A 17,017-nucleotide genomic window follows, 5' to 3' on the forward strand; every position below is an offset into this window, starting at 1 on the left:
TTGCCTTTGATTCCTCTGCGAGAGGAGCAACCTTTAAATCAAAGAAGCCATCTGTGGGAGAGACAGAAGCGCTGTGTAAACACATTTTGGGGCGTGTGTGGTGAGATTATTCAACACATGTTGATTTTAGCGCTCATAAATAACTGCAATTAAACGGCTTGTAAGGTTTGGGATTAGCAAGGTATGGTTGATTTGAGAAGTTAAGTCAGAGCAGAGACTACATGACAAAACAAGATTAGATAAGCAAAATCACACTTCACTGATTTCAGGTTCATGTCAGGTACTGGCAGCTTTCTGCACTGACTGAGAATGACATGTACTCATGGAAGATTTCATACAGAAACACATTTTTGGACCCATAAATGGTTATTAGGTTTGAGAATTTTTTTTAGCTTGTTCTTCCATCAGGGACTGATGGAATTTAAAAATGTGTCTACTTATGACAAGTGGTTGAACAAGGAAGGCACTTGGAGGCGTCAACTTGGAAGTCGTTTTAGATGTAGGCAAAAAATTATAATTTTGATGAAAAACAAAAAGATTTCTGGAGACATGGAATGTTACATGACTGAACCTTTCGCATTAAGACCAGGGATGTGTATTAAGAAAGTAAGTAGGATCGGTTTAGCTTTCAGGTTGACTCTGAAGACCAGGTAAAAAATGATACAGATAATAATAATAGATGTACATACATTTGGATATACAGTAAATGTTTAATTGATCCCTGAGGATCATAACTTAACACAGACATCATTAACAATAACCAAGTCTCATTTTCAATGAGATTTGATGAATTAGTGCGACACTATACAGGGCGACTACTATTAAAGGTAGGGTAGGGAGGGTAGGCAATGTAGAGGTTTGCAATAACAAGCTAGCTTTGAAATCATAAGATCCCACCCTCCCTTTGAAAAAAGGGCTCCAAAGCCACGCCTCCTTTAAAACACATGAGCGCGCACGGCAGAGCATCACAAGATGAGAGACATTAAATTACCTCATGTCACAAAGCACATAACATCACGATAATAAAACTCAGAGTGCTGACTTGTACCACCTGACTGCTGCAGATTCATTTCGCCATTGATAGTATAAAAACGCATAATTCTATGTGGGTAGAATGTAACAGGGTTGCCATCTCTTAACTACGGTTAACGCAGCATAAGCTCGTTGTTTTGGTTCAGGAGGAACTGTAAAGGCGGCTGCTGATTTTTGCGGGTGCTCTATGACAGTTACACCTCCGCATAGCCTCATGTAATGCGCTGATGATGTGTGATGTCTGAGCGAACATGGTGCGTGGAGGTATGCAAATACATATGTTAACAGGCAGGTAGGACTTCCTATAATTTAATTTGGACCGAATGCAATGATTAGACGAACTTTTTTAGTCCTGAGACTTCCACAGAAGATACATGTAAAAAAAATTTTTATGAATATATATTTTAGGCCACCTCTATTATTGATTGCTATCAGGATGTGAAGAGAGTTTCAGCCAGTATAACAAGTGTTTGTGAAAAACATTGCCTAACTTTAATGTTAAGCTGATTTCAACTGTATGCAAATGAGCAGCAATAACCAATGGGAGAGCATCGCTGTGATATGCCATATCAAGTATGTAGGAACATCTGCTAGTAACCAACAGTACAGACTGTGATTTAATCTAAGGACATCAGCAAATGAGTGTTGAACGTTCTGTAATTGGGTTGAAATGGTATTTTTAGTTTAGTTGTCTGCCCTTAGAGGTTTTTACATTTTACAGGATAGTATCATATCCATCTGTTCTCTGAAGTTTAAACTGGTTCTCTTACTCTTTTCCTCAAGGTACAGATTTCTAAACACACCGCTGGGTTTCACTCAGAATCTGACATTTCACTCCGGTTTACAATTTGTAGATTTCCAACCTCACGAGCAATAAGGCTCCCCTTTAATGAACGGTAACAGCGGTGTGACTCCCCTCGGAAAGCAGGCTATCCTGTGACACCGTGACTCCTGGGTAATTAATTTGTCGGCGGAACATGAATGGAGGTGTGTATCTGATGTGTGTGTACTCTAATTTGAGGCACTTCGTTTAACCAGCAGTGAAAGCAAACAGTTGTAGGTAGTAGGAAAACAAACCCATTAATGATCCTGCACGAGGAAAGCCGTGATGGAAATGCTATCCAGGGGTAAATATTTGAACAGCCCTCTGGCAGCTTGTCTGGTTGTTCTCCGAGAGATCCTGCTAAAGTCAGCGGCCCTCAAGGAGATTGAGGAGGGAGACTATGGATAACGGCCTAAAAGATGCACTGTGGGCAAATATAAGCACTCATATATAATCTGAACGTTCAGGGGCATGCCTGTATTTCATTTAACTGCATAGCTTGGATTCAGTTTCCACTTGTTTTGCTATGCACTGGTATGGGCTTTATCAGTTATCAGTGTTTCCACACTTATTGCCATTTACATCCATAGCACCATGTTAAATACTCCTTATATTTACTAGGCTTAATTCCAGGTTTAATTGTTTTCTATTTGTATGTTAACAGAAATATTATTTATTATTTATTTCTGAGATGGCAAAGCTGAATTACATGCTGATTTGCTGCTCAAGAAACATTTATAATCAATGTTGAAAACAGTTTTTGTGGAAACAATGATATATATTTTTTGTTTAAGATAAACTTCAAAAGAACGGTATTTATTTAAAATAGTTTGTAACAAAGGATTTTACTGTAACTTTTGATCAATTTTACTTTCAAATGGTAGTATATATTGTTTTATCTATTGGAAGCAGGTTAATTTTCATGGAATTTTAAAAGCCCTTTTACATCATTCAGTGCTTGACTTTTTTTTTCTTTTTTTTGTCAAGTTCTGTCGTAGCTTATTGAGATTCATTGTTTTCCTCGGCAGGAATTGTCATCTTTAAGCCAACGTGATCAATCTTAAAAAGTGCATTGCCGTGTTCACGATGATAGATGCAGGCCATTTGATGCGGCATAATTTGATGTCAATGTTCTTTAACGTGATTTCTGCAGCTGTTTCACGAGTATAGCTCCTTTGTTCACTCGTGTGAGGTTTTTCCACACAGATAGCAGTCAGTGTCACCCTTTGTATGATTAATAAATTGGTGGTTTAAGGCTGAATCTTACCAAGTTTGTCAACAACATATCCAGGTCATATTTCACACCAAAATCAAAGAAAGATAGGAAGCCTGTTTGATGGACCTTTTATTTCGACAATTAAGCACAGACATCTTTCTCCCCTCAAAAGTAGCTGTGTATCCTGATGACATATGTTTTGCAAGTGACATATAAAAAATCACAAATATATCATTGTTATAGTAGAAGTTTTACCAGTGACTTTGATGTCACAAATCAAGATAGCAGCTAGTGGAAGACTGATAATGGGTTTTATTTTCTTAATGCTAATTTTTTATTATTTACTATCTTTTGAATTTTTGGATGAAATATGACCTGAGGATATTATTGGCCGGGCTTTGTGAGATTGTGGACTTTTACCATCTAATTCCAGGGCCCAAATCTCACCTTGTCACCCCATTCCTCCTCTTCCTCTTCTTTCTTCTCTTCTCCTCTCCTCAACTTCTTCCCCTGAGACGCCTGATTGCAGCACATGATTAACTGGCTCAACATGCAATCTAAACCCAGCACACACTGCACCGCACAGTCCCACAGCTGGTCTTCGGAAGAATCCAAAAGCTTTCTTTTCCTCCACTCTCCCAGGGAGCAGTGAAGAAAAGTAGAAAACCCTTCAATTATAGATGGATGAAAGCGAGAGAGGGAGAAAGAATGGAGAAAGACAGAGTACGGTTCAAGTTCCTGGAGTTTTTCTTGCATGTCCTGAAGCTGGAAGCCGCTGCGGCTGCTCTGGGTAAGAGCTCCAGCTTAAATGGGAACCAAATGTTTGTGTAAGGCTTTCCTCGGTGCGAGTGCACTGTTTGTTTTCTGAGGCGGCTGGAATGTCTCCACCGGCTGCCAGGCTATTCTGTGGGCAGCTCGAGAATCCTCGGGGTCCTGCTTTCGCTTCACAACTGAGCCCGTTGCATTGCGCTGAGGGGATATTTTTGCACCTTATTTGGGAGACGGGTGTTATGACAACAAATATCATTGCTGCGGCATGGTGCCCTTAAGGTGTTTGTGTGTATGTGGGTGTGTTTTGTGTACTGTGGAAGCATCTGCCTGAATGGAAAATACAATCATCTCAAAAAGCATCTGCTTAGCACAGATTTCCCTTTTTTGCTCCCAAAAAAAGTCGCACAGTTATCACTAACTCCACTGTCTTTACTGCTTAAAACAAATCTCCAAAAACATCCAAGTATTCTTAAAATAAAGAGAAATTTACTGTTATAAAAAATAATGGCAAGTATTCATAGAATATAGATTCAGTTAAGTTTTTGTTTCACCACTGGTTTAAGCATAAACCTCACTAATAAACGCATACTTCTGTGTTTAGGCTGATTCAGTGCATGTTTGTTTTTTCTTACAGGGAAGGCCTGCATCCTGAAATGTCTGCTAGCCATCCATAAGATCTTCCGGGAGAACGATCCAGCCTATATCCTCAATGACCTCTACATCACGGACTACTGCATCTGGATCCAGAGGATCAAGTATGTTCAGTCCAGTCCAGCCTGAATCATCCAACCTGAAATGAACTAGGTCCAAAATCTAATCACGCTAATCATGGCGTGTTGATGAATCCCTGCTGAGAGCTAAACCACAGGTTCATTAAAGCAGCGAGCCACAAGAGATAGCGTTATGGTCAGATCTCACACCAAAAATCAAAAGATGAAAATAAGAAATTATGTTTCACATAAAGAGAGATTCCTGCATTTTGACATTTCCATGACGGTTAACCACATTTTCACCAGATCAATTAAAGTACTAATACTACCATGATTTGTTTTATTGTTAAACTATAAATGTTGTATATAATTAATATGTAACATAATTAAATAAAAATTTTAATTAAAAATTCGTATGAGATTTTATGAGATTTTTTAGCATTACGGTAATGAGAATTTGCGTGGAAATTTTCATGAAAAATGTCAAAATGGTCACAAAAATAGGCTATATTTTCTTTAGGCAAAATATGTATTATTTGTTTCTTCGTTGTTGAGATAAACTTCATAAATGTTTTTGTCAGGTTTGGTGAGATTTAGCTTCTTAGGCACATTGCGAAATAGAGTGCCTAAAACCAGCAAGCAATAATATGACAGTATGACACATTATGAAATTAGAGTCCAAATTTTTGTTTTACTTCAGTCTTAGTTAGTTAAACAGAACCACAGTGCTTGAACTCGATTCATGATGAATGGTATCGCAATCGTGCTCGCCATTTTTTGTAATCACTTCCACGTTTCAAATGCGAACTATAGCATTATTCAGTAATGAGATATACTCTGCTTCCCGGCTGGTGTTCAGCTAAAGTCGTACGCTTGTCTATAAAGAGTCCAGTTGAAAAATGTGCTTCTGAAATTGTAGGCCCGGTGCCCAGACGCGATAAACGTCCTGCGGGGATTACGCAGAAATTTTTCAGTCCTGTGTTTTGCCAAAGTGTAGATTTTCTGGCAAGAAAATGTCCTTGACAGCTAATTAATAATAGATGTGTAAAATGGCAGAGTTTAAATGTGCCTGTTTTCTCAATGAGACAAAGGGAGAAAATGAGGGAAAGAGCCGGAGAGAGCAGAGGTGGGTACAGAGACTCTTTGTCCATGGTCCACAGAGAACTGCACAGTTCCACTGTCAATGTGCTGGAAAACTCAGTCACTCTTGCTGGGCCTCTTAGTTACGGAGAAGAAAAAGCAAAAGGGCAAATAAGGCAAAGCACTATCATGTCTTTTTTTCCCTTCCTCTTCTATTTAAAGTAAAATGAACATAAAATATTAAAAGGCAGGGGAAAAGGTGTCCTTAGGGTTCTCCATCGATCACTAAATGCATCAAGATCATTGACCTGCAATTGAGTTCTTGTGTTTCTCTGTTCCTCTCCCTCTTCGGTGCTTTATTGAACAGAACTGAGGAAAAACAGACCGGAGAGCTGTTGAAAGGCGCAACTTGCAGGATCTGTGACAGCACTCTTGTGCAGCTGATGTGTCTTAGTCATACTTGCCTTGAGGCGTTTGACATCTCTCAACATCACACTGAAAATTGATTTCCAGTTTGCTTCCTTTTAGAGTATCTTTAGTTGTCTTGAAACAGTGCTGCAAACTTTTCCTTTGAGTTGAGACAAAACCCCTCTTGTCATGGGAAGTGACTGCAGGAGACTTTCTCCTCCTTTTAAGTGCTGGAGCATTTGATCAAATCCCCACTGCTCTGGTTTGTGTAGATAACTCCCTGTTATCATAGCAGCTTTGTTGTGACAGCGTTTTCAACATCTGACATATCCTTTGTCGGATTATTTAAACTATTTTCTCTTACAGAAAATCTCCTTCTAGAAGGACGCCCCAGTCCAGTTATCTAAGCGAGTTATCTTTGGCTGCGTTCACACAGCGGCAAAATGCAGTTGTCAGTCTTGTTTTAGAATGCAAAATTGTTCCGAATTCAGAATTTCCATACATTAGTCCATCCACAGACTGCAGATAAATAGAACGAAAGAACGATGGATGGAAAATTTTGAATTTGAAATTTAAAAGAGTGATGGATGGATGAATGAATGAATGAATGAATGAATGAATGAATGAATAAAAATTCATTATCTGAATTATTCAATATCTGAATTTGAAATCCGTCCATCCATCCTCTTAATTTAAAATCCATTTATCCATCTTTCTTTTTGTCCGTCTGTCTGCCTATCGATGGATAGCTTTCAAATTCAGTCCATCAACAGAAAGAACAATGACATTGAAATCCATCCATCCATCATTCTGTCTTTGTCTTATCTTTCATTCGGCATCTCTATCGCTGTATCTACCTAACTGTAAAACTTTAAGGATTTTCAAACTTTTTCAAAAGGAGTCCTCATCCTGTTCCTATAGGTTTTTTGGTGTGAAATCTGGTTTAGTGAATTTGCCCCTGACTGTGTGACCGTAGCCTTTGTGAGATCTCTGGATTATAGATGTAATCCAGTCTCATCTGTGGCAGCAGTTCCCCCTCAAATCTCTTATCGGCAGTCAGACACGATCAGCTGCTTGTGATGAATGCTGGGATTAATAAACACTGTCCCTGAGGGAGGATTTATAGTGTCTCTCTCCAATCTGACCAGCTTTCTCACTCTTGAAGTCTTCCAGACTGCCGGAATGTCATGCTCAAATTTATGACGACTTCAAGTGTGATTTAAATCTCTGTACTGGCCCTCCGATCAACAACGAAAACAAAGTGGACTGAGTTGTACACTCCTCTTTCTGTCTTTTTGACTGACACTGCTCAATGAATCATTGTTTGACATCCTGATGGCAACATGCCTGACAATCGCCACTATCACTCAGTCCTTCTGTGTATGGTTGGAATAGTGTCTGACAAATTGTCCCATATCCATCCGCTATTGCAGATGTTCCCAACTTTTTATCTTAGCTGAACCTATATGTCTTAACTTGTTTATTAAAGTAATATTCATTAACTCATCGTCAGGGTGTTTCAAACCTGCATTTTTACGTGGAACACAAATTAGTTTAAGACCCTTCACGTGCTTTTTTTATTTTATTTAGCAGACTGCCAAGCTTCACAAAGAATGAAAATGCACCATAAAAGTTTTCAGAAGTTTCAGCAGACTAAGGAGTATAGGAAGTTGAATGGACTTTTTCTTTGGAGTTTGACATTCCTTGGCCACTGTTAAAAGATGGTTGTATTGAAACCACAGTTTTTGTGCAATTGTATGTGAATGAGTAAATGATAGATGCATATGTTCCATTTTGATGGTAATTAATTAGAAAAATATTTTATTTTTATTTTAGTATAGCATTTGAATTAGTTTACTAACTTATAGGGGAATTTCTAGCACACTCTTGGTTGGTAAACAGGAACATTGCAAGTTTGGGAACGAAAAGTACTAAAGACCACTAAAATGGTTTCCTTTTGTTTGTATTCTGAGGTTCATACGTGTTCAAAACAATAGACATGGGGGAGACAAAGAAAAGCAGTTTTGCATTAGCAAATATCTTGGAACGTATGCATGGAATGATCTCTGTGCTCTAGAGAGGCTGCAAAACAAACCGTTTAAAAAGAAAACTCATGTTTTGCCTACAGACATTAGCTAAGCTTGCAAAACTTCCATACAATATATACAGTTGTCCTCTGTTTCAAAAGTCACCTTACAGCAGTTCTGCAATCAATTACAATCAGTGCAGATGAGGTTCTGCTACACATTTCAATGTGTGCCGCGGCATTTTCTTATCTTTTCTTCCCCCTCCCATCCAGCATTCAGAATCATTCCAGTGAGTCGACTCTTCGGCCAGTTCAGAAAGCAGATAAGATATGGTGGAACTTACTGTGTTTCACTAAGTGCAATGGAGCTGTTATCTGACAGAGCCTTGCTTTTCATTTTCCCTTTGTGTTCAAACTCCTTAATTGGGTCAGTCGGATTCCAAACGGCAACCATGACAACCTGTTAAAGGTGAGCTTAAGGGTTTATCTTTTGACAAGATGAGAAAGTTGCTTTCTCTGACATTGTGAAACGACACATTGTCAGAGTATTGACGCTCAGCCAACTGTTTTTCTCCAGGGACTCGAGCCCCTTGCTTGAGGGTAAAGAGGTCTCCAGGGGCCACATGGGTCAGGGGTTTCGTAAAGCTTCGTGGTCAGTTGCCCCAGAGTGGACATTACTGTTGTCAGTTAGTGTTAAATCACGACAGAGTAAAGAGGTGTGAGAAACTGTGTTTTCACTTCTTGCATCAGTAGCCAAGTGAATCGTGAAATCCCTCTCTAGCATTTAGGGAAATCATACTTAAAATATATCGGCCTGGTTAATAGCACTGTTTAGGTTATTAAGGATTGCTGTCACTTCAGTTTGGATGGCTTTGAGTTTGATCGTGACCTTTTTGGTTTTGTTCTGACATTTCACTAGCTTTCCGTCCGATTCGAGAGGTTTACTTATGACCGTACTGATCAGCTTGGGTGTTGTTTGGAAAAAATGGGTAATGACTGCAGCTCGATTGTAAAAAGTAATTAATAGTGTTGGACTGGACTGTATAAAAGTACCTGCAAGTGTCTTTGTCACTTATGATTGATGTATTTTGTAACTAAAATAGTCTAAATAATAGGGGTTTACTAAGTAAAGGTTGATTTAAATGTTGTTTTTATGACCAGTAATGATACAAATCATTTTCATGTGTAAGTATTCGATAACCAAAATGCAAAAACTTTTAATAGTTTGAGTATCACAACAAGTAGGGGTGTAACAATACATTGTTGAGATATCGCAATAGAAAAATGTGACGATATGTATCGGTGATGCAAATGATATGATATCCAAGACTCGGCTTACTGTATCACCCAAATTGTAAATTCTGTCATGTACTCACCCTCCAAAAAAGGTCATAAAGGCATCGTAAAAATAATCCGTAGAGCAGTCTAATCCATATCCAAATCTTCTGAAGAGACACAAGCCTTTGTATGATAAACAGGTTTACAACGCAAATACTTGGGTAAACACGGATGTTCAAATGTGTGTGTGTGGCATGTGAGAACAACATGAGTTAGTAAATGGAGACAGAATTAAAATTTGGGGATGAAGTAACTTTTAAGTTTGGGAATACTCATTCGGACGATTAGAACTGTGATTGATTGCATTGATCAAATGAAGCACGTACGCGCTGGAGCGGAACTCCTCAAAGTGAAAGCACGAACATTATTTAAATCACCTTATCACATTTAGTTTTAGTAGTATGATTATTCAAAGCGTTTAAGATGGTTTATTCTTATCATGTAAGTGCATTAATAGCGGGAGAGGCGGGTCATAGCGAGCACCGGGAGAGTCTGTGCCTGTGGCTTGTCTCTGTAAGTGATCCAGTGAATGCCTGCATTGAAAAGCGCGAGTGTACTAGGAAAAAATAGTTTATGGAGATTTTAGTGACAGTAGCCAACTACATTAACCCTCTGGGGTCTGAGGGTGTTTCGACCATTTTTGACATGGCCTGACATTTGTGCTTTTTTCAGTTGCTTATAAACATATTAATGGCTAAAGTCTCATTACACTGTATTCAGCACAAACTGGGCTACGATAATATATGATCAACATGTTCTTGTTTGAGCGCAGTTCTGAGATACAGAGAGAGAGAGAGAGAGAAGAGAGAGAGAGAGAGAGAGAGGATTGAAGTGTCCCGCTGGTGTGAGGAAAGTGATCCCGGTCTTAGAGCTCAAACAGATAAGTGGATCATATTCACTCTCAGTGTGTGGTTTAGCGGCATTTGAACACTTCAGCTTGTAATGTCAGTCTTAGCTGTGATGGTGCTTCCAGTCTCCAGAATTCTCTCCTGTAATATGCAAAAGGCTGAATGAAACCATGCCACCAATTTCCAAAATATATACCTAGAATGGACCATTCATGCAGTCACTTTAGATAAAAGAACCCGCCAAATGAATGAACGTAAATGTGGTAAGGACTTGATTAAAATGTGTACAACTCACAGTTTAGCCTTATAATGAATCATTTACTTCGTTTCAGTGACTTCATGAATCCATGATAATCTGTGAAAGTGGTCTTATGCCATTTTAAATGCTCTTAAAGACTAATCTCATTGAAAAGACAGAGGTACATTTCGTCCTTGTGTCCTTGATTTGTATATCTTAAGAGCTTAATGTAGACGCGGCCTGTGAGCTTTGTCTGAAGTAGACGAGTAATTCACCACAGGTTCACCCCATCTCTCTAGACATAAAGGTCTCCACTATTTTCTCAAGCTGCCTCTAGTGTGTCTTTGTTGCGGCAGGCTTGTTTTTATTTCCCCCTTCTCCCAACCTTGAAAGCCGCCCCTTTCCGGTTAATTAAGGCGAACCACAACAGTGTCATCGTAATGACTGAATTGTGTACAACATTATCCTTCGCCCCAAAAGGGGCCTTTGTTTCCACCGCAAGCGTGCATTCTCTCACCGCAGAAGTGAAGGAGGACAGGGAGAGATAGAGACAGAGAAAACAAGCGAGCCTCTACAATCCTAACTCAATAATGACTTCCCACAGGGAGAAAACGAATATGGCAAATGTTTAAAGCGCCGCCGCCACTGCTACAGGATTTCCACCAACCACATTACTCCAGGAAGTGCTTAATAGTTTTATGGACCGTCTTTGTTCGTCTGAGAGCACATGGCGTTTGGTGCTTTTCAGAGAATTTTCTTTTGTCCAGGGTCAGATTTTTTTTTTTTTTTTTTTAATCTGTTAATCTAATATATAATAATATTACCGTATAGTTATGAGCCACTATTGAGCTGTAGCTGTCAGGTATCTGACTGTATTCACGGTCTCAGAAGCAGGTGTTGTTAATAAGAAGTGGAGTTTTTTGGGGGGGAAACCATTGAACATGAATAAAACACTCCCATTAACTACAAACTGTGAATGGAGGATTATTTCAAATGTATTCCAGCTGAGCATTTGTGTTTTGGGCTAGCCTATTATTTATAGATATTTTATGTTGATTTACATAATGGACAGCCATAATTGTTAAATGGTTTTGGAAAAATTCCCTCAAAGATAAAAAAAAAGGTACTGAAAATCAATTGCAAGGGACAAATAATAACGTTAATTTCAGGCACAATCCTTTTTCATTTTTTTTTTTTTCATTTTTTTTAAGCTGGTCAGATGATTTCAGGTCTTTGATGGCAAACTTTTTAATGCTGAAAATAGTGCAAATTGTAAACTGATTATGTTAGCATAATCACATTGGCCCCTTATGCTGTTCTTTTTTTCAACATTTATTACTTTTGCCTTTTCATTAACAAAGCATGTTGGGTCACATGCATGAGATCTGTCATTCCATTCCATTTTTAGACCTCTTTTCTCATAAGGTCTTGGAAAATATGATGTTTCTGAGTGTGCAGAATGCTTTGAAATAATATTTCAATTAAAAACTATTTTCTATTTAAATATATTTAAAAATTAAATTTATTTCTGTGATGGAAAAGCTGAATTTTTAGTATCATTGCTCCAGTCTTCAGTGTCAGATTCAGTTTCAGATTACCTACAAAAAAGTGCCGACTGCTCCCATTCACAGAACTAACATTTTTCTGTTTACTTTTCTCAAGACATCAATTACAGTGATATCTATGGGATTGTAGGGACATTTCATGTGGGGGTTTTTCTCAAAAAAGTGTTTATAACACATACAAGGCCTGTTTGTTATGTCATTCACCTTGTAAAGCCACTGAAAAGTGTCAAACCAGTTTTGCCTCTCCGTCTAACCATGACTTCTCCTTGACATATCACAGTCTGCCTCTTTATCTCAGATAAACACATTCTGAAGGCGGCAAGCATACTTGTGACTAAAGCGTTGTGTGTACACAGTATCCTCCTGAGACGGTAGCGCTGCTCTCCTGCTAGGAATCCCTGTCCGCTGGCGGCCCGGGACATCATTAGGCCTGTGCGGTGATAACAAGGCATCTTGGTTCTCAGCGGTGTGTTAATTGAAGCACAGAGTTCAGCGACCCACGTCAATAGAGACAGGGCGGTTCAGACTCACACGCTTTATCCTTTTTGTGAATGACCACGACCTCAAACCCCAGCACCCCGCCCGCTCGCTAATCACCATGGTGATGAAGGATTTGAGCGGCTTGCAAGTCTGAATAGTAGCCACTTGAGTTTTGGCAGCACCCGATCGCATTTGCTACATGAATAATGTATGCCTCAAGGCCCCTTGTAGTACTGGGATCTTTGCATTGAGTGTATTGTAGCAATTTTTTATTTTTTTCCTTCTCAGGGAAGCTTTGTCAGGTCACTTTGCATATTGCTTCTCCCCAGGGGAACTTTGTGGCGGAATGCGATATTAGTAAAACTCTGATTGATGTATTTATTTTGGTGTCCAGACATTTAATATTGCGTGCATTACATATTCACAAAATGACAAAATATTAAATGGTCGTAGTATTATACATTTGAACACCCCCCAAAACATTTGTGTATGTGTGTATATATATATATATATATATATATATACATACACACAGGTGAAACTCGAAAATATTATATATAGACTCATTACATGCAAAGTGAGATTTCAAGCCTTTATTTGTTATAATTTTGATGATTGTGGATTACAGCTTATGAAAACCTTTTCACAATATTCTAATTTTGAATTTGGGGTTTTCATAGCTGTAATCCACAATCATCAAAATTATAACAAAGGCTTGAAATATCTCACTTTGCATGTAATGAGTCTATAATATATTAGTTTCACCTTTTAAGCTGAATTACTGAAGTAAATGAACTTTTGCACAATATTAAAATTTTTCGAGTTTCACCTGTACCGGTATATATTCTGCAATGACTACTGGCTGAATGTTGCATCATCTTATTCAAATTCACGAGTCATGAGTCTTCCCTAATTTTCAGATTATCTCTACACCCCTCGTTAAATTGTCGGGCCAAGTACATACGTGCTTAGGTTTTTCTAGTTAGTGTTTGTCATTATAAAAACGTGCTTGAAGTGTCTGTTTTAAAATGAGTTCTCCTCTAGCTGATAGGCATGTGCTGAAGTCCTGGAGTTCTTCCTACAGTAGCCATGGAGACATCTGTATTGTGAACTGAATACTAAAATATCCTCTGCCACATTTCGCTCAACAGCCAAACCCAATTTTTTGGTTCACATCAAACATGTTGCCTGTAAAATAATTATTTAAGGATTAGTTCAGCAAAAAAGGAAAATTCTGTTATTTACTCACTTTCATGTCATTTAAACCTGTATGGTTTTCTTTCTTAAATGGAATCCAAAGGTTACACTACCATTCAAAAGTGTGGGGTCAATACGATTTTGTTTGAATTAATAGCCTACTTTTGTAGAAAAGATGCATGCAAAAGTTACAGTGCATCACGGTTTCCACAAAAATATTAAGCAGCACAACTGTTTTCAAGATTGATAATAAGAAATGTTTCTTGAACACCAAATCAACGTTTAATTAGAATGATGTCTGAAGGATCAATGATCATGTTTTTAACATGATTATGCTTAAGCCGACAATGCACATGATCATGTAAACGTGTAAACCCGTTTTCCTTTATCGGAATAAGGTCATAAATGGCTTAAGCGTAAACCGATCGTCACAGCGAGATGTTTGCCCCGTACGCCCAGCATGTAAACGCATTAACCTGCTTTCTTTCGGCTCATTGAAGTGCGCATGTGATGTGACAGGAACGGATTTAAACGCATCCTGACAGAGCGAGTGTTTTACAGTAAGGGAGGAGGAAATGGATTGCAAACACTTTCTTGATCACACTCTTTTCTTAATCTCGTGCAGGAGAAGTGGTGGTACAGTCAAAATGCTGTATCTGTAACCGCATGAGAGGATAATATACTGTATGAGCCGTAAGTTTCCCGCTGACATGTTGCAATACTCTTCTTCAGTTTTTAATGCTGTATTTGTCATCAGAAAATACTCTGAGTCATATACGCAAATTATTACGCTTTGATGTCACTCCTGGCAAATAACCTGATTTATTAATAAAGTCTTGTAAACGTGGTTTACTTGTGTTGACGGATTATTGGTTTGCATGTAAATACGGACAACTGGTTATTTCAGATTTTTTTTTTAGTTATCAGCGTACTGGTGTGCATGTAAATGACTGCTGCTTTGCTATCACAGGAATAAATGATATTATACAATATTTTGAAATTGTATTATTCTAAATTGCATTAATATTTCACAATATGCAGCCTTGGTGAAAATAGGAGACTTCTTGCAAAAACATATTGCTCTTATAATGAATTAATCTCATTTTGTGGTCCATGGAAAAATAATCATTGTACATTTGAGTATTCATGTATCTTTCAATATATTTTGTGTCATAAATTGACTGTGAGCTCCTTGGTGGAATAACAATCCCTTATTAGATGCAGAAGTCCAGTCACAAATATATCTTCTTTTGATAAGCAACATGTTTTACTTTATTTTAAAGTTCCTTTGTTACAGTGTAATTATACATTTAAGTACTGAGTAATATTAATTAACTACATGTACTACTTACTATAGGGTTAGGAATAGGTTTTGGTTTATGGTTAGTTTCAAGTAATTATACATAATGTAGGGTTATTACTTTAGTAACTATGTAACATATATAATAAAGACACTGTAAAATAAAGAGTTAAATATTGTTTAATTTTTCTTTACTAGATCCAAGCATGTGCTCGCACTAGCCGAACCCCTGCGGAATGCCAAACTGCAGAAAAAACATCTAGAACTAGAGCTGGAGTTACTTGAACAAGCTGCTGAACTTGTGTTGAAGGAGGAAGAAGATGAAGAGGACTCCAGTAGTGGCAGTGACTCTGAGGAAGAAGATAGTGAAGAAGAGCAGCCTGAAGAAACGCAACCTGAAGAAAGGACAGAAAATGACCAAACGGAAATCCGACCTCTTGAACCTCAGGTCATCTGTGAGGTTCTGAAGGAAGAAGCCCTGACTGAAGCTTCCCCCCTCCGTGTCGAGTCCAGACGGATGATTGAAGAGCTGGGAGAGAGGCTGGAGGAGGGGCTGACGATTGAGGAGGATGTGCCTCGGGGAAGACGCTCTATTAGCGCCAGTAACACCGAGGGAGAGAGAGAGCGAAAGAGAGAGGGAGACTATTACCATCGGTGTGCAGCTGAGACGGAAAGAGACGCCACGAAAGCAGCAACCAGCAGAGAGCTACTTGATCCGTGCCTTCAGAGGAATCCACTGCGTATCATAAGCACTGATGAATTGGACAGTGACGATGATGGAGATCTGCTTCTTACAGTGGTAAAAGAAGGACCGTAGAGGAAACATTATTGCTTGGATTTTACGATTCCTTCACACTAAGAGTAACGGATGTATCCTTAAGTCTATCTAAGAGCTTCTGCTTTTTCATGGATTTATATTGTGAAAAATTATGGCTTTATTTGTGGCTGCTTTTGAAAATAATACTTTGTTTTCCCCCAATGTACATTTATGTAATTATGTGTAGTTTTTTTGCACACATTTTGTTTGTTTTATGGAGTTCAGTTTGTTGCAAAATATAACAATAAAAAAAGTTTTACTTATATTTTATTGTATATGCTGCTTTTTACATTATGCCAAGTGTGTGTATATCTGTGTGTGTGTGTAAATGTATAAAAAGCATATAAAGATACCTTAAGCATATTCATGCTATTTAAAGGCTTACTCAACCAAACAGTCATATATACAGTGTCGTCTTCAAAGAAATACGCGTTCAAGGCAAACGTCTGCATTCCTGTGGTACTTCAGAGATTTTTAGGGTTTTTGTCTGTACAAACTGATCTTTTGCAGTGAGTTTCTGCAGTCTTTGATGCTGCTGTTATTTACATGCATCCTGTTTGGGGTGAAGCGCCATCCAGCGCGTGTAGTCTTCACTTCTGATGCTGAGATTAGCATGTTGCACGTTGTCATTTCCTTGGAAGTCGAGGAGTAGGTGGTGGTCGTTTGACGATAGCATAAAGTGGGGGTGGGGGTATATCGACAGGAAATCTTAGTTACAGCCCTCTCTTGAGAAGTTTCTGTTACCATCCAGCTATCAAGATAACTAAAGACATTGTTGGGTGGGTGCCATTTTTGTTTTTTGCTTCTAAAGGTTTTCTCAATTGCTATGTGAAGTTCTTAAAGCTTATTTTGTAGAGTATAAAGTTATTTTTTTAGATTTACTATCTGTTATACAAATCCAATTTTGAGCAGATTTGCTCCGCTTGCATTGGTTTTGAATGCAGTTGATTGAATTGATTGATCGGTCCTGAAAAGAGGAGTCAGGTGAAAACGGATCAATCATGGAGAGGCGAGATAAACAGGGACAGCACTTGTCAGGCAGATAGATGGGGGATTGTGTAATGTGCAAGTGGAAATTGAGGAGATAAGGTGGTCAGATTCTGCCTCTGTCGTTTCAGAAAGCAGACAGTTTAACCGACTGCAACACACCTCACTTTAACAGACGTTT

General features: G+C 38.5%; 1 protein-coding gene across 2 annotated transcripts in view; it reads left to right on the forward strand.

The window, feature by feature from the left end:
* Positions 1-16,240, forward strand: part of shq1 (SHQ1, H/ACA ribonucleoprotein assembly factor) — a 33,721-nt gene extending 17,481 nt beyond the window's left edge. Inside the window, exons 11-12 of one of the 2 annotated variants that reach the window (XM_079628318.1) lie at positions 4,477-4,597; positions 15,231-16,240. In XM_079628318.1, the coding sequence (XP_079484444.1) occupies positions 4,477-4,597; positions 15,231-15,849 (740 nt within the window). In that variant the 3' untranslated portion in view covers positions 15,850-16,240. The remainder of the gene's footprint in view (positions 1-4,476; positions 4,598-15,230) is intronic. The other variant, XM_079628319.1, reaches the window with a different exon arrangement.
* Positions 16,241-17,017: the final 777 nt, after the last annotated feature.

This window comes from Phoxinus phoxinus, assembly GCF_949152265.1.
Source record: "Phoxinus phoxinus genome assembly, chromosome: 11".
In the NCBI taxonomy this organism is placed as follows: Eukaryota; Metazoa; Chordata; class Actinopteri; order Cypriniformes; family Leuciscidae; genus Phoxinus; species Phoxinus phoxinus.